This window comes from Polyodon spathula, chromosome 21, assembly GCF_017654505.1.
Source record: "Polyodon spathula isolate WHYD16114869_AA chromosome 21, ASM1765450v1, whole genome shotgun sequence".
Taxonomy (NCBI): domain Eukaryota; kingdom Metazoa; phylum Chordata; class Actinopteri; order Acipenseriformes; family Polyodontidae; genus Polyodon; species Polyodon spathula.
The window spans coordinates 16,022,656-16,048,302 of NC_054554.1; the positions used below are offsets into that span (position 1 = coordinate 16,022,656).

Below are 25,647 nucleotides of genomic sequence, written 5' to 3' on the forward strand. Positions count from 1 at the left end.
TAAAACATGGTAGAAAGATAGTCAAGGGAGAGAGCACACTGTTTGTTTCCAAGGCCCGACTCACCGAGGTGGGTGGGCCTGTGCAGCCCAGCAGGGTCCACTCGACAGCAAGGATGCGGCAAGGCCTAACCCCATGGAGGACACGTGTACTCTCAGGAAGAAAAGACAATCATTCGCAGATGACTGCACAGGCAGATATAAAGAGTGGCCTACCATGCAAGCGGGGAGGCCGCTGAAAGACAGAAAGGCAAAAAGGACTCAATCTTTTTTAAGTTGTTGATTCCAGGAAAGTGGTAAGCTGGCTTTCAGCATGAATGCAAGGGAACTACAACTGACTTGAATCGACTCAAGAAACTCTTTTCTATCAACATGCTCAGCTCAACACAGAGATCTTTACCATCTTGAGAGGGGAAAAAGAAAAAGATCTTCTTCATCTGGTTAATCTACAGGGTGCATTCCATCTATTATTTTGGATTATTAGCACACTCTTTCTGTAGTCCTTTGTCTGTCTTTGTTTTGCTTTATTTTTCTGTCATCTTTATTATTTATAACTTCTCTTCTTTTCCTGTTTCCTTTATATATTTTGTCAGTATCTTTTCTCTTTTCAGTCCCTTTCTCTTTCACTATTCCCAGCAAGTTCTTTATGTTGACCTCACAGACCTTTCTGTCATTTCTGTCAACCTCTCCATTTTCCTTCTCTGCTCCTCATATTTCTCACATTTTAATAAATAATGTTCTGCTGTTTCTGCTACTTTACATTTTTCACACTTTCCATCTTCATGCTTCCCCAGTTTTAATAGATGTTCATTTAAAGAACTCTGCCCAATCCTCAAACTATCCAACGCCCTTTCCTCTTTCCTTTCCAATCCTTTATTCACCCAACTATTATTCACCTCTAACTGGATATTATGATAAAACCTTCTTTATGCTTTCATCCCATCACTACTGCCATTCTTTTACTATCATTTTTTTTCACATAGACTCCAATTACCCGCGACTCCAGCAGAATCACCAAATCAATCTCCTTTCTTCTAAACCCATTTTTTGCTGCAAGATCTACCGTCTCACTGCCCAGAATGCCAGTGACCTGAAATCCAAACTAAAATCACTTCAATCCCCATTATTGTACATTCCTTATGTTGTTGTTTTATTTCAAACATGATATCACTTCTATTAGTAAAATCCCCTTTTAATGTAATAAGTACACTAAGTAATCTGAAAATATGACCACTTTTTTAGGCTTTATTTCAGCTATTTTAACTATTGCAAATAGTATAGCTACCATTTCTGCAGCATACATTGATAAGAGAAGGATCTTCTTGTGAGTGACGGTTTTATTCCCTGGGTAGGTGGGACCAAGTGTGTCATCCCAGGAAGGGGCCTTTCAGCAGCTCTGGTATAGAGAGCTCTGCAATACCTACCAAAGGGCAGGAATATCCCATCCCTAATGCTGTGGTGGTTGTCTTCCAATGGAAAGGGAAGCGCTTTTCACATTGAGCAGTTCTCATTACTAGGTTAATTTTTGCAGGGCTTAACGTTCTGTTAGTGAAAACCACGACTTTTTAGGATGGTATTGGTAAGTGTTAAGCCTGATAATGTCTAAGCATTTATTTTCCATTGCAGCTCATTAAGCCACAGTAAGCGTTTAGGATGTCCCCATACACATACAAATAAATGCCTGGTTTCAGAGACCCTGATTAGTAGTAGTCCTTGGCTACCCAATTGTTAATTTAGGTAAGGTTAGTGCTAACAAGCTATTCAAGTATAAATACAACTAGGACAAAATCAAATATAAAGAAAATAAATTAAATTAAATACAAATATTTCAGAAACCAAAAAAGAAACGACAGCCGAAAAGATGTACGTCTTGGGACTATATATATATAAAGGTATATTATATTATTGCACATATTGGCGTTTATTTGTAGGTGAAGTTTATTATTAGCCCATCTGTTTAGCCGCTCTCCTTGAACAAAATTCTGGGAACCCCTGATTTATACACTTCAGTACATATTTACACAATGCACTGTTTTATCATTCATTTTTGCTGTGATTGACGCAATAGGTTACTACTCTTGTAGCAAAGGCTATGGCTTGTTGTTCCGTACTGATCCTGTGCTCATGGCAGCGCACAGCGCCAGATCCGCAGGAAGCGCAGGAAATGTAAATTGTGAAGGAAGTAGTCGCAGGAAATGCAGCTTGTCTTGTGGTGAGGGTGTCTGCAACTGAAGCAGGGGAAGAATGGCGACCGATGGAGAGTACGAGTCGGTCCTCTGTGTAAAACAAGACATCAGCGTGTATAAGATTCCTCCCAGGGCATCCAATCGAGGCTACAGGTACCAGACCGAATGATACAGATACATCTGTTGCATGTTATAAATAACACGTGTGCATTGCTAGCGGTCTGACGTGATAACCGCCGAGAGTACAGGTAAATTGGGGTACTGATCTGAATAACATTAATCGGTACAAGGTATTTAACATATTAAATGACATTATTGAATTGTGTTGTCATGTCATGTTTTGCAGTGCAGTAATGTTTGAGAATGCATTTGATCACGCTACATGTGTTTTTTTTTTTTTTTTAAATGATATCACCATACTGTGTGTGAGACTTCAGTCTACGTCGTTCACAATACATTATTAATGTCACAACCGGTGGTATTTTTCCATTGGATTATTCAATGAAAGAAAAGCCTTAGCATTAATAACATAAGATCAACTAAACATTACAGCGCTGCGATTAGGATGCATAGCATGTAATTGGTGTCAACCAAGTGCATTCATGTTGCGTAAGATTGATATTACTGGATGCAAAACATCAGTGAGCTGAACATTTGCATCCTGTAATTTGGCAGTTTTCTGTGCTGTGCGACAAAACCGCTTTTCAGAAAACTGCCTGTCAAGTGACACAAATGATCTGAATGAAGTGTGTTCTGAAACAGTCCTGTGCGTTTTTTTGAAGCACTCAGCCAACCCCAGTCATCACATCCTGAAGTGACCTGCCTCATTTGTATTATTGTTATGTAATTGTTATGCAGATATTGACTTACAGTTTACATTTGCCTGCTTTAAAGTAAATAAATGCATTGTATTGGAATATCCACGCCCATTCAATAATTGTTATTTATAATGAATAGTTTAACACTAGAACTACCAGAGTTATATGCATACCTAGAACTACCACGAGCGGTCGATCTGACTGCGGTATTAAAAACAACATAAATATTATAATGAAACGACAAACAATCGGATGTGTCATAGTTTTATTCAGATAGCTAATATAAAACATCTGAAATATTGTAAATGAATGAACAATTTGAACAGAAATGGGTTTGATAATAAAAAAAGGAATGGATTATGAATCTGTAGTAAATTACAGGTGTAGACCTAGTGGTTCCTGAGGTCACTGGTTGCAATTTGGAATTTAGGTTAGGTCAGTCATGGTAACCTTCCAGGCCTGACAGGTGATCAGCAGCTTGCATTTAATGCACATTTTTAATTCAAGTAGTTGTTTATCCCTAATAATAGGTCAGCCTTTCCCAAACTTTCTGGAATCAAGGCCCCCCATGCCATTACTAGGGTTGTGCTTTTGGTAAATTGTTATGAAGATTTAAGTGCTATGCAGGTGTCAGCCTTTAAAAAAACATATCTACATACACACACACACTTTTTATATTACATTCTGATGTATGCTGACAGCCCTGGTTAGTATTGTCTAAGCAAAGAAACCCTAAATAAGCAAATGACGTTTGAATATTGTAAAGACTTAACTACAAAATAAAAAAGGAACACGTACACACCAAAGTATATTTTGAAATTAGGGCTGTCACTCAATTTGCGTTTTTGATTGATTAATTTATGGGCATTAGTTTATTAACAGGTAGGTTCATCTGTGCACATTTTTAACCTCTTCAACTCCAGATGCAAAAATGAATGTGCACTCCAGGTGTATGAACAAAAAAAACGTATCTATCTGGGATGTGCTTTTTGTAGATTTTTATGAACGTTTAAACTGTTTGCAATGTCAGTGTTTAAACCACATCTACACACACACTTTCTTTATATTACATTCTGTTACTTACATCCCTGGTTTATATGTTCTTAGCAAATAACGTAACAGCGCAAAGAGTTAACTACAAAGTACAAAAAACACATCAAAGCATATATTGAAATGTTTATATTTATGGTTTTAATTAAAGTTGCTAGTGAAGATGTAACTTTATACTATATACATATAGAACACATTTTCAGGTAGTATAATGTTTTTAGAATAGTGTTTTTCTTAAAGGTTAATTTAACAACAACAAAACAGGAACCTATTATGGTTTTTTTAAACTTTTTTTTGTTGTTTTTTTGTTTAAGTGAATTTGCCCCAAATGATATGGTTTAAAAAAAAAAAAAAAAAAAAAAGACAAACATCACCCAATGTACAGTGCGAAAGCGAGTTGTGCTTACAATTGAAAAAAGTTGGAAATACTTTTACTTCTGGAAAAGGTAATTACCAGCGATAAAATAGTACAATATTTTGGAATTTTAAAGAGCAGTGTGACTGATATTAAAAAGTCTGCCTCAGAGATTTGATAGTTTGCGGTCTTTGATAGTAGTGGTGGGATTTTTGAGATCTATTGTTGTTCGAGACGAGTACTTGAGCGTTACAATTTCCGAGTACTCGACTCAAACACCACTCTCCTCTACATACTGTACTAGTGTACACAAACCTCCCAAACATTGCCACAAGTCCTGTTTTAAATGCCAAACTAACACACAATCAAGTAATATATTAAGTAATTAATATATATGTTTGCCTTCTTGTGCAGCTAATTGTATATGTATATAAGTATTACTAAATAACGTAAAGTATTCAGATTCACATATCCACACAACTTTACACTAAATTGTAAAACAAGATGCCTGGCCTGCCTGAAGTGTGTCTCGGGGGTCCTTTTGCTTTAGTGCAGTAGGTCCAAAATACAAATAAAAACTGTACTAAACATAAACCGACATTCGATCCAAAAGCTTACAGAACAATTTCAAGTGAAAAAGCCTTCCACCTATGGGAAGATTGGGGAATGGGGTCCACGAGTCTGGTAATGGGTCGGCGCAGCCCTTACAGAAATAACCTATAGAAAGTCCTACAGTAAATTAGTCAAGTCCTATAGAATATCATATAGGATTTCTTTAAAACCTTTTTAGCCCTATAGAGTGTCCTATAGTACTACTGTAGAGAGACCCTTTTGAGTACTTGTGACAAAGTGCCCGCCCATGTATATATTATTTGTTATATGCTGTGTGTGGTGTGTTAAATGTTGGTGTATAGTCATTGGTACACGGGATATAAACGGGTCTGTGTAACACGAGTGTTTAAAATGTATATTTGTATTTAGGCACGAGGATTGCACAGCACTTTGCGTGCAAGTAAAAAGTAATAATATGTGAGCACGGGGAATTGCACTTTATTAATTCACGTGCAGTTGTACCGAGACTCCAATTGAATGATTGATTATCTCCAAGCGTCAGACCAGGAGAGGTGTTTTGTGTGGGTTAAAAAAAAAAAAAAAATTGATAAAGTGGAGGAGCACATGAAGAGGTGGCATGAGCACCAGAGGGAGTTAAAAGAAGGAGGGACTATATGGTGCCTCACCTGTCTGGAGTATGGGCACCACCATGACGTATGCCCATATGAAGACCCCCTTTTTGTGCAGGCCTTCGATCGGGGTGAGGTAGAGACCGCGGAGGAGTGGATCCACCTAAAGGCCGTACCATCACCGCAGGTGGATCAGGAAACCTGCCTCACCTGCCTCAAAGGAGACGAGTGGTGCTTTGCCGTCGGCGAGGTCGGGCACAGAGCACCCGACCGACCCCCTCCATGGCAGGAGATGGAACTGGCCCAGGAGAGGAAGGTGAGGAGGAGGCAGAGAAGGGGAAAGGGGAAGAGGAAGGCAGAGCGTCCACCGCCCAAGTCTCCACCAGCAGGGGAAGAATGCCTTCTGGTGTTGCCTCCAGAGGGAGAGGAGCCATTGCTGCCGTCTCCAGCGCTAGAGGGAGAGGTCTCACCGCTGTCTCCAGAGAAGCAGGAGCTGCCTATGCCCCAACCAACAATACCAGCAGAGGAAGAATGCCCACTGGTTTCCCCTTCCGTGGCAGAGGTAGAGCCGCACCAGTCCCCTGCAAGAGAGGCAGAGCCGCACCAGTCCCCTGTGATAAGGGTAGACTACACGCCGCTCCCACTTCCGCTGCCAGGAGACTACACGCCGCTCCCACCTTCACCGGCAGGAGACTACACGCCTCCGCCACCTCCACCTCCAGGAGCAGAGCAGCAGGAGCTGCCTCTGCCTCCTCCACCAGCAGAGGGTGAATGTCTGCTGGGTCCCTGTCCACCAGCAGAGGGTGAATGCCTGCTGGGTCCCTGTCCACCAGCAGAGGATGAATGCCTGCTGGTATCACTTCCCCCACCAGCAGAGGGTGAAAGCCTGCTGGGTCCCTTTCCACCAGCAGAGGATGAATGCCTGCTGGTATCACTTCCCCCACCCTCACGAGGAGAGGAGCTGGAGCTGCCTCTGCCTCCATCACCATCAAGGGGAGAGGAGCAGGAGCTGCCTCTCCCTGTACAAGAAAGAGTACCAGGACTTGATGCTGGCATTCCTCAGCCGTCACTACATAGTCTGCTGAGAGGAGCACGGGGGAAAACGGCCCGGCCGCAGCGGCTACGAAGAGGGCCAGCACATCAGCTTGTCCTGACTCCCTGTCTCGCTTCGCCCAAGGATGCCTGCCTCGCTTCGCCCAAGGATGCCTGCCTGGCATCGCCTGGGGTCGCCCGCCGCTCCGCATCGCCTGGGGTCGCCCGCCGCTCCGCATCGCCTGGGGTCGCTGGAACTCCTTCGCCTGGGGCTGCCAGCCTCTCCGCATCGCCTGGGGTTGCCAGCCGCTCCGCATCGCCTGGGGCTGCTTTTCTCTCTCTTTTATCCCCTGGGGTCGCTGAGGGTCCCGCTTCGCCTGGAGTTGCCTGTCTCTCCTCTGCTTGACCTGGGGTCGCCAAGGGTCCCGCTTCGCCTGGGGTTGCTTGTCTCTCCTCTGCTTCGCCTGGGGCTGCTGCCGGCACTGCTTTGCCTGGGGCCACTGTCTGGCTTACGCCATCTGGAGCCGGTACTAGTCCTGCAGGACTGCAGGAAGAACTGGGGTCGGCGCCTCAGAAAAGGGGGCGGCCGGCTACAAAGAAAGGGGGGGAGGTCAGGAGACCAGCTCCCCCAGCCGCACTTTCACGGCAGGATGTACGGTGGTCAGAGCCCCACAAAGGGGAGCTGCTGGCCATGAAGAAGGGGGGGGAGGTCAGGAGACCAGCTCCCCCAGCCACACTTTCGCAGCAGGAGGAATAATGGCTGAAGCCCCGCAAGAGGGAGCTACAAGCCAGGAAGACATGGGGGGAGGAGGACCTCCCACCATGGCCACCCCCATGGATTACTCCACACCCCTCTTCCAGGACGTTGAGACTTGGGGGGGGGGGTATATGTGACAAAGTTCCCGCCCCTGTGTATATTATCTGTTATATGTTGCGTGTGGTGTGTTAAATGTTGGTGTATAGTCATTGGTACAGAGGATATAAACGGGTCTGTGTAACACAAGTGTTTAAAATGTATGTTTGTATTTAGGCACAGCACTTCACATACAAGTAAAAAGTAATAATATGTGAGCACGGGGAATTGCACTTTATTAATTCACGTGCAGTTGTACCGAGACTCCAATTGAATGACTGATTAGCAATCGAGTCTTGGTACAGCTGCATAAAAGCAGCATGTTTTCACCCACTCGGGGTTGGGTGTTCGGTGAGTGGAGAACAGGAGAGAGAGGAGGAGAAATTTAATAACAATTGCTATTGCGTGCTGGTGGGACCAGCACGATACTTGTGTATTTAAAACTCACCGTGTTTGTCAGTGTGTCTGTCCGTGCACCGTGTTGTTAAGTACAGTCCGTTTTTTTGTTTATCTATTTATTTTGGCGAATGTGCCGTATCCTGCCTTTTTTCTGTTTAAAACCCTTTTATTTACAAGAAACCAATAAAAAGCGCCAGATTGACCGAGAATAAAACCCACCCAGTGTTAATCTTTCTGTTGCACCAATTAGAACAGCTACTTGGAGGCAATTGGCAAACCACTTCCTTTTTATAATATCCACCTTTATTGTGGCACTAGAGCAGTCTCATACGCAACGGACTACTGATGATAAATTACTAAAATTAATGCATAAAAAATATGCTTTTGGTGACATTTGTCACGTGACCGGTTATACGTCTAGCATATTATTAAACGTTTTACCGCTTCTTTAGAGTTTATACATTTAAACGTTTAAAATTCCTATCTCTATCTATCTATATCTGTCGGTGTGCCTGTCTATTTATCAGTAGGAAAATGTATACACAGTAAAATAAACATTTTATATACATATATATTCACATTTTTATGTAATGTACAGTAGTCGCACACAACATATAAAAGGAATACAAAAAACTTTTTTTTTGGTAAAATGAAATACAATGTATATACTTTAGATAGTCCATTGTTTCCTGCGAAATCTCAGTACCAAGGGGGACGCAGTCAGAGTGCTGTGTTTTTTTATTTGTTTGTTTATTTATGTAGCAGAGGATTAGCGAGTTGGCAGAGTTGGTATGACTAGCACTGTACAGCACAGCATAACAGAGCACCACTGTACTATAACCGGAGCACTTTCACACACTGCACTTGTGGATTACTGTACTGTCTTATTATTTTGTGAAACCTTTTGTATGGGACTGAAAACCTGCCATTTTGCCGCTGTTCCAGCAATGCTAATGGGGTAAAACAGCGACTTTTCAGTCCCAGACAAAAATGTTTCACAAAATAATAACACAGTACAGTGATTATTATTAATAAAAAATTGACTATTTGGGTAATTATAAGACCGTTTGGACATTCACTTTGATAGGCTGACAGGCATATATACAAAGAGATCAGATTGAAAAAAAAATCGAATAAACGGCAAACCTTAACGACAACGCTCTTTCATTTGGCGTACATGTGTACGGCATGGAGCTGTAGTGGTTTACTGAAAGTAACAATCTTATAGCGGCTGTCCTGCATGTACAAAATCAATAGAATCTAAAACTAATTGAGTACGTTATGTAAACATCCAAAGCATATTATATACATATGAACATTTATTTTACAAATCAAAACAAGAAAATGAGAATGAGAATGTAAATAAGTAAACATCTGAACAGACATTGGTTTACAACATACATATTTATAAAACTGAAACAAAAGCAATACATTTTTTACTTTTCAACAGGAATTGGTTTATTGTCAGATGCGCAAAAGCAACTGAACAACGTAGATCAATAAACATTCTACAGAAGCGCACAGCACTAGAAGTTATGCAAAAAAGTTTAATTTATTTTTCTTTTTTTCTAATACATATTGTCACAGAGACGGCCGAAGTGGGCGGCGTCAGAACCAGGAAGGAATGAAATACACAAACACAGGACGGATGAATTGAAATGATGGGGACGCTTGCTTGCGCCGGTTTATTGCAAAATAAAAGGTTTAAACAAACAGAAAACAGGACACGGCACTTTACGCCAAAATAAATAGACACACAAAACGGACAATACTAAACAAAAATACGGTGAGCAGATCGACAAACAAACACGGTGAGTTAAATAAACAAGTATCGTGCTGGTCCCACCAGCACGCAATAGCAATTGAAATTATAACTCTCCTACTCTCTCTCCCATTCTCCACTCACCGAACACCAACAGCGAGTGTGTGAAAACATGCTGTTTTTATGCAGCTGTACCAAGACTCGATTGCTAATCAGTCATTCAGTTGGAGTCTCTGTACAACTGCACGTGAATTAATAAAGTGCAATTCCCCGTGCTCACATATTATTACTTTTTACTTGCACGTGAAGTGCTGTGCAATCCTCGTGCCTAAATACAAATATACATTTTAAACGCTCGTGTTACACAGACCTGTTTATATCCCGTGTACTAATGACTATATACCAACATTAAACACACAACATAACAGAAAATATACACAGGGGCGGGCACTTCGTCACAATATTTACAAAGATTTCTACAAAAAACTTGCAGTATGTACAGGATGTTGGACTGGGGTAAGGAGATTTCAATACCTTCCTGTTCTATGCGTCCTCAACTTTCTACTTACTTTGCATTATCTTCGTTCTGCAGTCTTTTCATAGCTGGTTTGAATAGCCTCATAGTCCACATAGCAATATCTTGCTGGAGGGCAACCTGATAGCTAGTCAGGATGGTTAACTAACTGCACAGATTTGTGAGAAGATGAATGTTAACCAACAGTCACGTTATATACAGTTTCTGCTGTGGGTTTTCAGAATTACTTCCTCCAACTGATATCATGTTTTAGGGCATCGGACTGGAAGCTGGAGCAGCCTGATTGGACGGGGCGGCTGCGAATCACAGCACGAGGAAAAGTGGCTTATATTAAACTGGAGGATAAAGCCTCAGGTATGTACCTGTCTTCATGTAGTGCCTTCTCCTGACAAACCAAACCTTTCTGAGGGTAAACCTTTCTCGGGGCAAACCGTTCTGTCACTGCATGAATCCAGCCCAGCCAACCAGAAATGCAGATGCAGAAGAAGCTTAAATTTCCATTTATGTTTCTGTTGTCTAATTAAGTATCCCTGTGAGTTCATGCTGCAACTTTAACTTGACCACCCTAGTATAATATTTGTATAGTTTATGTCTTATACAGATCTGTACCTAATGTCGGGTTTAGCCACCTTTTGCCCTGATCACAGCCTTGACTCCACAAGGTGCTGGGCTGGGTTGGTATACCAGTTTTTCGGTTTAACACGGTTTAGGTACATTACGGTGTTAATACCGTTGCTTTTATTCTACACCACAATTATCATAATTCCTTTATACAACGGTTAATGCATCAACTGCAAACACGCTTCTTCTAAATCAAGCGTGGTACTTGGAGCCTTAGCAAAGTGTCTGAGGAAGATCTTTTTGTGAACTGATACTGTATTTTGATAATGGTTTTGAGGGAAACGGTCAACAACACAGAATACACGTTTCAATTGCTGCGTTCTGTTACCCAGAGCTTGCTGCTCACAAGGCTGTTCATGGCATCATTGTATAATGATAAAATGTCGTTAGCCTCTGCTAACAAGGTGGCAGCAGTAGTTTTAGTGGTTATCTGCGTTACGATTAGCTGGTCACTCGTGATGTTTGCATCGTCCCTTTGGTTCACAGCCGCAGCCAGCCTCCCACAATAACATTTCAAAGCTGTGCTTGGCTTTGCAGAATCTGCACAGATTTATGATTTAATTGAGACCAATGTCTCAATTAAAATTAGCACAGACCCGCGACTGCAGCAGGATAGCCTACTTATTATCAACGTAGTTTTGTTTAAATAAGTTATAACAGTATTCAGATTTTCTTAGGTCAGTGAAGAAATCTTTGTTTTACAAACTCCACATGTGTAATAATTATTGGAAGCTTACTTGTGCAATGTCGTGACGGGTAGCTATAAATCCAATAACACGTTTTACTTTTTTTTTTTTATTTCTATACATATTTTATTTATCCAGTTAAAAAAATAAACAACTCATCTTTGCTCTTAAATAATAACATGTGGGACATGTTTGTGTTTTAAGCAATAAGACCGATCATTTCCCAATTCTATTTACCATCAGCTAAACAAAGCATTTTTTTAATTTTATACATTAAATGTTTTAACAAACTACACCACCACGTCATTTTGAGCAAATAATAGATCTTAATACTGTTGTAGTATAACATTGTGAGTGTACAACTTTAGTTTTATTATTATTATTATTATTATTATTTATTATTATTATTATTATTATTATTATTATTATTGTCTTTATAAAACGAAATGTACCAAGTTATAAATGTACCAATAGTAAAATACTAAATACCAAATGTTTAAATCATTCCATGAAAGGAATTGTGTTTTGTTGGTTTTATTTTTGTGAATTACAGTAATTTAAGTGATTTACATTAGTCTTTTCATTTAAGGCTTAATTTGATAACTTGCATGATGAACTGTGTACCATGATATTAAGGTTACCACTGTATTTTTTACCGTCTCATCCCTAGCACCAGCTATGCGTAACTTCATTCCTTAGTGTAAAGTTTAAGGCCTTGGTTGTTACTAGTTAGTTCATAACTAAGCACTCTTATTTCAGTTGCATCACACACATACTTGCATTATATATATATATATATATATATATATATATATATATATATATATATATATATACACACACAGCTCTGGAAAAAAATTAAGAGACCACTGCAAAATTATCAGTTTCTCTGGTTTTGCTATTTATAGGTATGTGTTTGGGTAAAATGAACATTTTTGTTTTATTCTATAAACTACTGACAACATTTCTCCCAAATTCCAAATAAAAATATTGTCATTTAGAGCATTTATTTGCAGAAAATAACAACTGGTCAAAATAACAAAAAAGATGCAGTGTTGTCAGACCTCGAATAATGCAAAGAAAATAAGTTCATATTAATCAATATTTGGTGGAATAACCCTGATTTTCAAGTACAGCTTTCATGCGTCTTGGCATGCTCTCCACCAGTCTTTCACATTGATGTTGGGTGACTTTATGCCACTCCTGGCGCAAAAATTCAAGCAGCTCGGCTTTGTTTGTTGCCTTGTGACCATCCATCTTCCTCTTGATCACATTCCAGAGGTTTTCAGTGGGGTTCAGGTCTGGAGATTGGGCTGGCCATGACAGGGTCTTGATCTGGTGGTCCTCCATCCCACCTTGATTGACCTGGCTGTGTGGCATGGAGCATTGTCCTGCTGGAGAAACCAATCCTCAGAGTTGGGGAACATTGTCAGAGCAGAAGGAAGCAAGTTTTCTTCCAGGACAACCTTGTACTTGGCTTGATTCATGCGTCCTTCACAAAGACAAATCTGCCCGATTCCTGCCTTGCTGAAGCACCCCCAGATCATCACCGATCCTCCACCACATTTCACAGTGGGTGCGAGACACTGTGGCTTGTAGGCCTCTCCAGGTCTCCGTCTAACCATTAGACAACCAGGTGTTGGGCAAAGCTGAAAATTGGACTCATCAGAGAAGATGACCTTACTCCAGTCCTCAACGGTCCAATCCTTATGGCCTTTTGCAAACCTCAGCCTGGCTCTTCTTTGCTTTTCATTGATGAAGGGCTTTTTTCTAGCTTTGCACGACTTCAGCCCTGCCCCTAGGAGCCTGTTTTGAACCGTCCTCGCCGTGCACTTCACCCTAGCTGCCGTTCGCCATTCTTTTTGTAGGTCACTTGATGTCATCCTACGGTTGCTGAGTGACATTCGAATGAGTTGGCGGTCATCCCGGTCAGTGGAGAGTCGTTTTCACCCTCTGCCGGTCTGTAGCTTTGTTGTCCCCAATGTGTGCTGCTTGACCTTGTTCTTATGAACCGCCGTCTTTGAAATTTTAAGGATGGAAGCAACCCGACGCTCACTGTATCCCTCTGCCAGTAAAGCCAGAATTGAACCCTTCTTTTCCTCACTCAACTTTTCTTTTCAACTCTTTGGGCATGGTCAATAGTTATTTTTTGATTCCAATTACTTTTGAGGGACTACTAGCACTGTTTTGCCATCCAGCTGGTCCTATTGCAAGAGGATAGAGATGACCACAGGAGTGGTTTTTATACTTTTCCTCGTTAAATTAGATTTGGTTCAGGTGATCCCCTAATCAGTACCTCATTCAGTAGAATGAGGTGTGCCTGTGTTGGAATTCAACAGACACTGGAATGGAATGGCTGCCATACATGTAGAGATGCTGATTTAAGAAAAATTTGCAGTGGTCTCTTAATTTTTCCCAGAGCTTTGCACACCTAGATTTGGCAATATTTGACCATTCTTCATTACACAACTGTTCAAGCTCTGTCAAGTTCCTTGGGGAGTGTTGATGGACAGCAATCTTCAAGTAATGCCGCAAATTTTCGATTGGATTTAGGTCAGGGCTCTGACTGGGCCACTCAAGGATATTTACCTTTTGTTTTAGTCACTCTAGTGTAGCGTTGGCTGTGTGCTTTGGGTCGTTGCCATGTTGAAAGGTGAACTTCCGTCCCAGTTTCAGCTTTCTTGCAGAGGGAAGCAAGTTTTCCTCAAGAACTTGTTTGTACTTTGCTCCATTCATTTTCCCTTTTATCCCAGTCCCTGCTGATGAGAGACATCCCTATAACATGATGCTGCCACCACCATGCTTCACAGTAGGGATGGTGTTCTTTGTGTGATGCGCTGTGTTAGGTTTGCACCAAACAAAACTGTGACAGGGTGGCTTTTTAATTTATTTTGGTGTAACGATGAACACAATGATTTACCAGAATGCATAAGATGAGAGAATGGAGACTAAGTCCAAACGAGAAGGACAGTAGAAAAAATATTTTGGCCAGACTCGCACACAAAAGGTTAACTATACACATATACAATACACCAACATAAAGAAAAGTGCACTTTTAAATATTAGCTATGACCTTTAACCTCTAAGGTCAGCAACCATTTTGTTTCTGCTGATGTGGCACTATCAGCCATCTTTATATGCTGAGGTATCACTGACGGCCAACTTTTATACAACACTGACCAGCTACTATCAGCAACAAGGATATTTGCACACAGGTATAAATAATACAGGCTTTGGTTTTTTAATTAAATTTTATCTTTGCTTATGTTGCTGTCCAAGAATGGGGATACACTGCAGTGATTTGGGAAAATGGTATATAAGAATTCATTCCTCATGCATATCACAGGGGCCACACACATTCATACATGAAGGGAAGTAGGAAGTCAACAAAAATACCTTGATACCAAAATAAATTAAAAAGCCACCCTGTCACAATAACGCTTTGCATTTAGGCGAAAAAGTTCCATTTTAGTTTCGTCAGACCACAAAACTTTTTGCCACATGGCTACAGAATCTCCTGAGTATTTTTTGCATACGTCAAACGGGATTCAAGGTGGGCTTTCTTGAGTAATGGCTTCCTTCTTGCCACCCTACCATACAGGCCAGATTTGTGGAGTGCTTGGGATATTGTTGTCACATGCTCACTCTGACAGGTCTTGGCCATAAAAGCTTGTAGCTGTTGCAAAGTTGTCATTGTCCTCTTTGTAGCCTCTCTGATCAGACTCCTTGTTCGGTATTCCAGTTTCGAGGGACAGCCTGATCAAGGCAGGGTCTTGGTGGTGCCTACACCTTCCACTTCTTAATAATTGTCTTGACCCTGCTCCAAGGGATATTCAAGGTTTTCGATATTTTTTTTTTTTTTTATATACCCACCCCCTGCTCTGTGCCTTTCAACAACTTTGTCTCGGAGTTCTTTTGAAAACGCCTTGGTGCTCATGGTTGAGTCTGTGAAATTCACTACCCAGCAGAGGAAACCTACAGGAACGGCTGAAGTTATCCTGAAATCATGTGAATCACTACAGTTTAACACAGGTGGAGGCCACTTAACTTGGTGTGTGATTTTGAAGACGATTGGTTACACCTGAGCTAATTTAGGATTGCTATTACAAGGGGGGTGGACACTTATCCAACCAAGCTATTTCAGTTTTTATTTTTAATTAATTTTCTACAAATTTCTAGAATTTATATATTTTTTTCACTTGGAAGTTGTGGGGTAGGATGTGTAGATAAATGAAAAAAAAAAGAAGATATTTTAATGCATTTTAATTCCAGGCTGTAAGGCAACAAAAGGTGAACATTTTGAAGGCAGGTGTATATTTTCTATAGGCACTATATATATATATAAATATATATAAATATTTAATTATATTATTTGGACCAACACCTTTTGGAGGATATCCAGGATATCCTTTCAAAAATCCTTTAAAAGTCTTTAACTTAATTAATTATATCTTAATATAGCACATTCGTGTAAATATATATATATATATATATATATATATATATATATATATATATATATATATATATATATAATATACAGTGCCTTGCAAAAGTATTCAGACCCCTGACCAATTCTCTCATATTACTGAACTACATTTCGTTCTGTTCGATATTTTATTTTAAAACACTTAAACTCAAAATCAATTATTGTAAGGTGACATTGGTTTTATGTTGGGAAATATTTTTAAGAAAAATAAAAAACTGAAATATCTTGCTTGCATAAGTATTCAACCCCCTCACATTAATATTTGGTACAGCCACCTTTCACTGCAATAACAGCTTTAAGTCTTTTTGGGTAAGTATGTACCAGCTTTGCACACAGTGTCGGAGTGATTTTGGCCCATTCTTCTTGGCAGATTTGCTCCAGGTTGTTCAGGTTGGTTGGACGACGCTTGTGGACCGCAATTTTCAAATAATGCCACAGATTCTCAGTGGGATTGAGATTAGGACTTTGACTGGGCCACTGTAGGACATTCACCTTTTTGTTCTTGAGCCACTCCAATGTTGCTTTGGCCTTGTGCTTGGGATCATTGTCCTGCTGAAAGGTGAATTTCCTCCCAAGCTTTAGTTTTTTAGCGGACTGAAGCAGATTCTCTTGCAGTATTTTCCTGTATTTTGCTCCATCCATTCTTCCTTCAATTGTAACAAGATGCCCAGTCCCTGCTGATGAGAAGCATCCCCACAGCATGATCCTGCCACCACCATAATTCACTGTAGGGATGGTGTGTCTTGAGGCATGGGCAGCGTTAGGTTTGCGCCACACATAGCGCTTTGAGTTTTGGCCAAAAAGCTCTATCTTGGTCTCAACTGACCACAAAACCTTTTCCCACATCGCAGCTGGGTCACTCTCATGCTTTCTGGCAAACTCCAGACGTGCTTTCAGGTGGTACTTTTTGAGTAACGGCTTCTTTCTTGCCACCCTTCTATACAGGCCAGTGTTATGCAGAGCTCTTGATATGTTTGACTGGTGCACCATTCAGCCACTGAACTCTAGCTCCTTCAAAGTGATTGTTGGCCTCTCTGTGGCTTCTCTCACAAGTATCCTTCTTGCCTGAGCGCTGAGTTTTGAGGGACGGCCTTTTCTTAGCAGTGCCTGGGTGGTGTTATGCAGCTTCCACTACCTGATTATTGATCCAACTGTGCTCACTGGGATATCCAAACACTACAGTATAATCGTAAATCTCGAAAAACTACTCGCTTCTAAATCTTTTGTAGTCATTTTTGTATTACTTTAGTATAAATACATGTTCATTTGGATTCATATGTTGTTTTTTTCTGACTTTATGTGAACGAAAAGACACACATTTGCCTGTTTCCCCATTGGAAATAGTGATATTTTGAAATATCACTGTCCTGGTCACAAAAGGAAAGTTTGTGGGGAATAATAGCCATTTTCTATACTTTTGAGGCATAAGCAATTAGGAAATAACACTTACTACCCAGGAACAAAAATTGTGTTACATAGTGTTGTTAGCTTATATAAGTACACATATCATGTAATTAAATATTGAGTGTTTATAGACAAGTTTATACAGTTAAAAGCATAGATAATCATGAAAAACCTGGTTTCAAGCAGGTGTACTCAAACTTTTGACTGGTACTGTGTGTGTGTGTGTGTGTGTGTGTGTGTGTGTGTGTGTGTGTGTGTGTGTGTGTGTGTGTGTGTGTGTGTGTGTGTGTGTGTGTGTGTGTGTGTGTGTGTGTGTGTGTGTGTGTGTGTGTGTGTGTGTGTGTGTGTGTGTGTGTGTGTGTGTGTGTGTGTGTGTGTGTGTGTGTGTGTGTGTGTGTGTGTGCTATTAAACCTGTAAGAAACTTTAGAATCCAAGAGGATTTTAAAGGATGTCCTATAATTATCAAGACGATGTATGCGGTCTCACAGGATTCGCTTAAGACGAAAACTACGAACAAAGTAATCTTCAAAGAGAAGCTCACGCAGCAAAAGTTTCTGTGTCCTCTTGTATTTTGATACTGCAAACATCTTACATCTCCCTAAAGGTATGCGTAAATTTTAAACAACAACTAGTCTTACATCGTAACCCTTGAAAAGTTAGTAACGTGTAAAATCAATGTGCGCTTGCGCTTTAATAAGCTAAGTAAGAATGTATGCATAGCTGGTGCAACCCAGCCCAGGAAAGGATGGTAATCCATTTAGTCATTAATATTTCACACTCAGGGGTAGGCTGGTTAGTTTACTGGTCTGTATTCAGTAGAGTTATGTTACCCTGACCTCTGTACAGGAAGCCTAGTAAGAAAGACAGGGTGTCTGTCTTCATAATCTCTCTTTGTAGGAGAGCTGTTTGCTCAGGCCCCAGTCAGTGAGTTCCCCGGGATCAACGTGGAGACTGTCAGTGACTCCAGTCGATACTTTGTTATCCGAATCCAAGACGGAAACGGTAAGTTCAGAGTAAAGGAAGGTGGGCTTGTCGAATAGAAAAGTGACAGTGGACCTCACAAACCAGTCATCATGTAGTGATCTGATTGTACAGTAACTATGTAGAGTGCAGTTTCAGATGGGTGAAAGTTTGCACACAGGTGTGACTGTTTACATGCAGTACAACTATTTGAAATATTTGAGTGAATCTTTGAAGTGTCACTTTATACTTGGATAGATAAAAACAATGATAATTTAATATTAGAGCAACAGAAATGAAAAAAAACGTAACTTTTCAAACAGTGGTGCCTTCATTGATCTCCATGAATGATGGTGCTGAATGAAATATTTATTCTATAATCAAGAATTGATGTATGGGGGTTAGCTCTCTGTTGTTCTTGGTTATGCTACAGGACGCAGTGCTTTTATTGGGATCGGGTTCAACGACCGCGGGGATGCTTTCGATTTCAACGTGTCGCTACAGGATCACTTCAAGTGAGTACCGTTATTATAATCGGGTGATTCCACACATTACTGAACATAATTCACTATACAGGTCTCCAGTTTTGACAGACAAGTTTGCTGGCCTTGCCTTGAATTCTGTTACTGCTTCACTTCCTAGGTCATTTTACCTCAAACCATCTTTATGGCTGCAAAGTTATTTCGGGAAACCACTGGTTGACTACTCACATGAAAGAATACCCTGAATATGTTTGGACTAGTGATGCATCGGTTATGATTTTCCCACACCATACGCATAAAACTCCAAACCAAACAATACCAACAAAAGATAAAACTGAACCGAAACCAAATTTATTTTGTATCATGAAAAAGAGTTTGTAGTCTCAACCCTAAAATGTTGTTGTTTTCGGGAGCCTGTCACATACTTTACTGCATGTAGACGGTTTACAAGACTTTATAACAAGACTTCCCTGGTTGATTCTGACTGCCCTTGATAGAGATAACCGTGGCTTCATAGTTAGTCTGGGTGTTCTGGTTTGTTGATGAAAGGTGCTGGTGCTAGTAATAACAAGCATATGCAAACACTTGGTCTGCGTACCCTGACATTCTGTTAAAAAAATGCATCTGTCAGCATATTGATTTAATTCAAGTGTAAGGGCTTTATCCGTAGTGATTGTTGGAGAAAGAGATACTTTACAAGACACTATAGATTGAGTTAGTACTTGGGTTTTAGAGTTAGTTAAGTTGGTTAGACAATTGTGGGTTTAATATTGAAAGACAGATGGCAAGGAAAAAGCTTTGAAGTGCACCATATTGCAATTTAAAGGGGACCCTGTGTTTTCTCAGAGATAACATTTTGAGGCTAAAACTTACAATCGCCTTCATTCCCTTAACTTTATGACGTTATGACTTGGGGAGTAAAACATCAAACAGGCTTTGATGTTACATTAACTTAAGGCAATAAAAGGAAGGTGGACCCACGTGGTCAATGATATGATCAGAGTTGGGATCAATTCCATTTTTTCAATTCCAATTCCACTTCCAATCTCTGTTTGCTTTTATACAATTCTAATTCCTATTCTGTTTTACGGCATAGTCTTTACTGAAGTTTATGCCATAGGCTTTATCAGGTTACCTGACAAGTTCATTAAGCTGTATACAGTATTTGTTTGCTCAATAAATACTTTGTTGTAAAATGATTGGAATAGGAATTTGAATTGAATAAAGGGGAATTGGTTTTATAAATGGAATTGGAATTTAAAAAATTGAATTGACACCAACTCTGGATATGATTGGTTGATAAAAAAAAAAAATATGTATGCAGTTGTATTTTCTGATAGGTTAAGAAAAAAGGGGTGATGTCATAACTATATTAATTCAAATATTGTATTGCGTTGTTGATTCTATTACAACTTGTGTTAACAGGGTGAGCAGCCCTATTCAGTTTTTTTTAGAACGGGGTTTCCTCCTCCGACCCTGTACCGTGTTATTTTGTATTTGTATTATGGTTTTATTTATTATGTTTATTTATATGTGACGGCGAAGCGCCGCATTTTGTTTTGTTGTTTTTGTTTGAGTGTGTTCTGGCAGAGAAGGTAGCAGCTTGTCCTCTGCCAGGATTAATTAAATAAACTCGAGCAGATTGTGGCTGAGGGGTAATAGAATAATTACTATCTAGTTAAACCCCTCGGCCACAGTATAAAAGCCTGCTATGCTCTCAGTTCGGGTGGGTGTTCGAGAAGTGGAGGGCAAGTGGAGAAAGAAATTTAAAAAATAGACGTATAGGTTCAATGAAGGCGATTGCCCAGCCTAACCTGGGTTTGGTTTGGTTTGTTTTGTGTTCGTGTTTATTTTTGTTTACATATTTTATTTATTTTTGTATTTAAAATAAACGGCGCACCACGCGTCTCTTTTTTCAACTGCAGTACCTGCCTGTGTTTTCAATTCCTCATTCTGGCCTGAGGTCACCGCAACGCCATTTCCTGTCACACGTGGTGTCATCATGGGATCGACCACAGCCTCTGACTCTGGTCAGAGAGGATGTGCTGTGGTATTTTTTTTTCTCTTCCTTTTTATTATAACTTTTTGGAGCAACAGAGAGGAGGGAGGAAAGAGGAGGATGGGAAGGAGACAGTAGCAGCCATAGCAACTGCAGCAGCAACAACAGGCACAAGAGGAGATCAGCTGGGAAGCCCTCATCCACAACATAGGCAAGACCTACTGTTGCTGCATCTGTGAGGAGTGGGGGCATTCCATTCCAGAAGGGGAGGAGCCCCTGCCACCTTCGCCAGGAGAAGAGAATCAGGAGCTGCCTCTGTCTTCACCACCACCACCCAGGGGAGAGGAGCAGAAGCTGCCTCTCCCTTCATGACAGGACAGACCAGGACAAGAGGCTGCCAGGCCTCAGCAGGCCCTGCATAGGTTGCTGAGGGGAGCATGTAATGTACCTCCAAGGTGTATTATAGAATATTTGTTTTAGCCACACTCACTCACCTAGACCTGTATACTCTGTAATCAGTGTCAAAAGTAACTTGCACGATGAGAAATATCACTCTTTAAAAAACAAAAAAGTGTGTTGTACCTAATGTCTTGGAAATGTGTTCACTTTTTACTCCCTTTCCAAATACAGGTGGGTGAAACAGGAGAATGAGATCTCAAAGGAATCTCAAAACAAGGATGCAGGACCAAAGCTTGACCTGGGTTTCAAGGAGGGACAAACCATCACCCTCAATATTGGGGTAAGCTGATGGTGTCATTACAAAAGAAAACTGTTGCTCGCTCATTATAAGGTGTCCCTTTTGTAGCACATAATTGGTTATAAGACAGTTTGGTCATGGCTCCTATGAACCTTTCCACAGCTGCCCATATTAATGCCTAGGGAGCGACAGCAAACAAACTGCAGTGTATGGCCAGTGCTGTTTCTGAGCAGATCTATAGTATCACTTGCAATAACAGCATTTTTATGTCATAGATTACGATTTCCATTACATGAGAGTAGATGTTAAAACTTCATGCTGATTTGAACTGTGCTCTCGCCAAGATAAACACCAGTTAAGACGTAGCTTTACAGTAAATGAATTTGATCCATCTGCGTCTCCATCCTTTTGCGTTGTTTTCCATCAGATGATCTAGATATCTCTCTGTCTTGTGTTGATGGCTAAAGTATAATGCCGGCTCCAGGGATCAGCTTATTTTGCCTCCCCGGAGCATCAGCACACACAACGGCTGCTGACTCTGGGGATCAACCACAGTGCGGTCTCCCCAGTGAATCAACATGACAGTCGTCTGTATTGAGCTAACTAGGCTACATCCCTGGGGTCTTCAGATGGGCACCTTCCGTCCTCTGTGTTTCGTTGACTAGCCCACAGCTCCTCAAGAGGGCTCAACTGTGATTCTGGCAACCCAGCATCACCCCCCTCCGTTCCCCACTCAACTCAACCCAGTCTTATCACAATTGAAACAATATTCCCAAAACACAGGAGAATCACAGTATGTTTTAATTTTAATTTTTTGTGTTTACAACATGACGTTTTGCTTTGATTGAATGTGCAGATTCCAGATGGTTTGGGCCGCATCATTTTGATTACCGATGTTAAAACCTAGAGCAATAGGTTGACAAAAGTAGGGAAAAAATATATATATAGTTTAAAAAAATTAACACATTTTAGTCTTTGCTGGTCATTTTTTAAGTGGATTATATATATATATATATATATATATATATTTCTCTCCAGCAGACAAAGAGGAGAGATGGTAAGCCCCGCCCCCAGGGATCAGTAGGCTTTGCACTCCTCCCACCTCCCCCTGGTGGAAAGATAGCCCTGCCCTCTTCCAGTGAATCACCCAATAACGTTCCAGAGCCAGTTGCACTAAACAATGCTCCCCAAGTGGCAGCAGAAGATACAGGTAAGGAAAAACGTGTTGCTTTGTGTTTATTGTTACGGGTGAATGGCCTTATTTTTACACTGTAAAACTGCAAGGAATTGTTCAGGAGACGTCCTCTCCTAGTTGCAACTATGCTGTTTCTTGCTAGTTTTTTGTATCTTTTAAATATTTTAATTATTTTCAGAAAATTTGCCGTTGCACTTATGTGCCTGCTGAAATGTGTCATTGTTTCCAAATATTTAGTTAAACTATGGTAGCAGATTCCTCATTTTATCCTTTCAGTTCCACATATCAGTTTTACTTCATTTTATAAAAGCATTAGATTACAGATGCTGTTCACCTCACATTACTGACTCTTTGATTTGAGAAAGTGTCTTAAAAATGTACACAAACATATGTTATCTGATACACTGGTACCAAAAATAATAATAATAATCCTGTGGTTTAAAACTGTAAACTATGCAAGTCTGCCTTATGTTGTGAGCTCTGAATCCCCAACATGTATATTCCAGCTGGATTCTATTCTGGGGAAGTGATTGCTCAGCCCCCTCAGCATTTGATTAAAACAGCATGAATATGACTCCTGACATTTGAAGCTTACTTGGCCCTCTTGAGTTGGAATGACTAAAGGTTTGAATAACTGGGGCATGATGTATATTTGGGAGCAGTGTCCTCGTTGATTAATTATCCATGATTTCCTATACAAAGAATATTTTTTAAATAAAGTTAATTTATTCAGTGAGACTTTGCAAACTGTAGACAGTACCAGCAAGTGTGCACAATTCTGAAGCCTGTAGAGTTACAAACCCAAAGTTGAATTTCTTTGCTTGGCTTTGCCAGGACAGAGAGGCCCTGAACTGGGCAATGGTTGTGCACAAAGGTACCTAAAAGGCAAGCAGGGTTTTATATTTTGTTTCCTTGTTTTTTATACTTTAATTCAGGATATGCATATAGGTAGATCTAACTATAGATTAAGCTGTTGTTGTTGGCCTTTCTGCAGTGTAACTTGTAAAGCACAGGAACTGAAAACATGCCAGAATGAAGTTATATATATATAGTGATGAGCTTGAAGGGAATAAAGGGGCACCCAGTGACAAAGTTGCTTACGCTAATATAAAGCAGGGATGGAAACTGAATAGCAATGTGATCCATTCCTGGTTTTAATATGAGTTTAATAAGACTCAATCAAGCTCCTAGTAAAACATGGAATGAGTGAAACTGCTATGCAATAGGAGTCTTATTTCCGTCCCTGGAACATTGAAATTAAAACATTGGTTAATGCCTTTAAGTCAATGTTCCCAGCTGTCCTCTTCCCCTCGTCTCCCTGTCAGGTTCCCTGTTGGATTTGGATGCCCCTGGTTCAGTTCCCTCGGTTCTAGCACAAAGTGATAAATGGGGAGATTTCTCCGCTCCAGCCAGGTGAGGTGCCTTCATATAAACTACTCAACCCTGTATTACAGGCTAGAGATCCATTACAGAATAGGTAGCTCCAGATTTCATTTACTTATTTTAGTTTTTATTTTTTTGTCCCCAATCATTTTTAGGATGTTTGCATTCATTTAGAGTGATTGCTATTGCCGTATGCAGAAACCATGTTTTTTTTGTTTTTTTTTTATTATTTAATGATTTGATAACACTGTTTTTGTGCTTACACATTTTCAGGATCTTCATTGCTGTTTTGCTCTAGATGGTGCTGCTCATTACTAATTTAAGGACACCTTGGATGACCTAGCCTACTTTACACATGTCTATGACAGGCACCAAGAACTTGCTCCTGAACTCGTTCAAAGCACCTTGACACAGACTCAAAAAATGAAAGACAATATATTTCAGCAATTGCCATAAGAATATGCAATTGAAAATGCAATTTGAAGATACTTATTGTTAAAGCAGACTTGAAACTTGCAAGTTAAAGCTTTTTGGAAAGGATGAATGAAGGGTAGAACATGCTTCTGCAAAGGCTTACAGACCGCATAACACATCACTCTTATTTTGCTTCTTTGCAGTTCGGTTCCTGCTCAGAACCAGCAGTCGACAAACTGGGTCCAGTTCTAAGAGGGAATACCACTCCCAGTCCGAGCCACCAGTCATCAAACTGAATCCCAGTATCAAACTGGGAACTAACCAGTTTCCCCACCTGTCACCTGCCATAACCTCAACCCCCCCCAATCTAATTACCCTTACCTATCCCCAGTTTAGCGTAGTCAGACCCTATGCCGGTAGTGTTTCTCAACTCTTAGTTTTTCCAATAGTATAATTGTACTAAGAAGAAACTAAGTAAAATCATACAAACATTTTGATGAGAAATCTTTGTTAATGACTTCTGTATTATATAAACTGTGTTTCAGTAAGCTTGATCTAACTGGTATGTGGCTTCTTTCCCGAGGAACCAATTGATAAAGAGCAAGCCGCTTCCAATAAAACTATGTATTTGTTCCAACTTCCCCTTGACTTTTTATGATATTTGCAATCATTGGTAGAGGTTCTGGGTTCTGATTAAGGATGGGACGGTATGAAATTTGCACGATATGATAACCGTTAAAAAAAATACAGTGGTAACCTTAATATCACAGATACAGTACATCATTACATACAGCAAGTTATCAAATAAAGGCTTAAATGAAGAAAGACTAATGTAAATCACTTAAATTACTGTAATTCACAAAAATAAAACCAACAAAACACACTTGCTTTCATGGAATGATTTAACATTTGGTATTTTATTTACTATGCTAAATAACTTAGTACGTTTCTTTTTTATAAAGACGAGCAGAATTTAAAAAAAAAGGCTAAAGTTGTACACTCTCAGTGTTACACTACAACAGCATTAAGATCTATTATTTGCTCAAAATGACGTGGTACTGTAGTTTGTTAAAACATTGTAATGTATAAAATTAAATAAATAAATACTTTGTTTAGCTGATGGCAAATAGAATTGGGAAATGAAAGAC

The 25,647-nt window shown here is 40.2% G+C and overlaps 1 protein-coding gene across 4 annotated transcripts; it reads left to right on the forward strand.

Annotated features, from left to right (window-relative positions):
* Window positions 1-2,194: 2,194 nt before the first annotated feature.
* LOC121296721 (adaptin ear-binding coat-associated protein 1-like) lies at window positions 2,195-25,303 on the forward strand. Of its 4 annotated transcripts, none has more exons than XM_041222491.1 (8): window positions 2,195-2,336; window positions 10,422-10,522; window positions 18,267-18,371; window positions 18,763-18,844; window positions 21,441-21,549; window positions 22,546-22,717; window positions 24,028-24,115; window positions 24,703-25,303. In XM_041222491.1, exons 1-8 carry the CDS (start codon window positions 2,242-2,244, stop codon window positions 24,749-24,751), a joined length of 801 nt encoding a protein of 266 aa, XP_041078425.1. In that variant the 5' UTR covers window positions 2,195-2,241; the 3' UTR covers window positions 24,752-25,303. The 4 variants fall into 4 exon arrangements, with proteins under 4 accessions (XP_041078425.1, XP_041078426.1, XP_041078428.1 ...); XM_041222492.1 differs by having other exon boundaries at window positions 22,549-22,717; XM_041222494.1 differs by lacking the exon at window positions 22,546-22,717.
* Window positions 25,304-25,647: the final 344 nt, after the last annotated feature.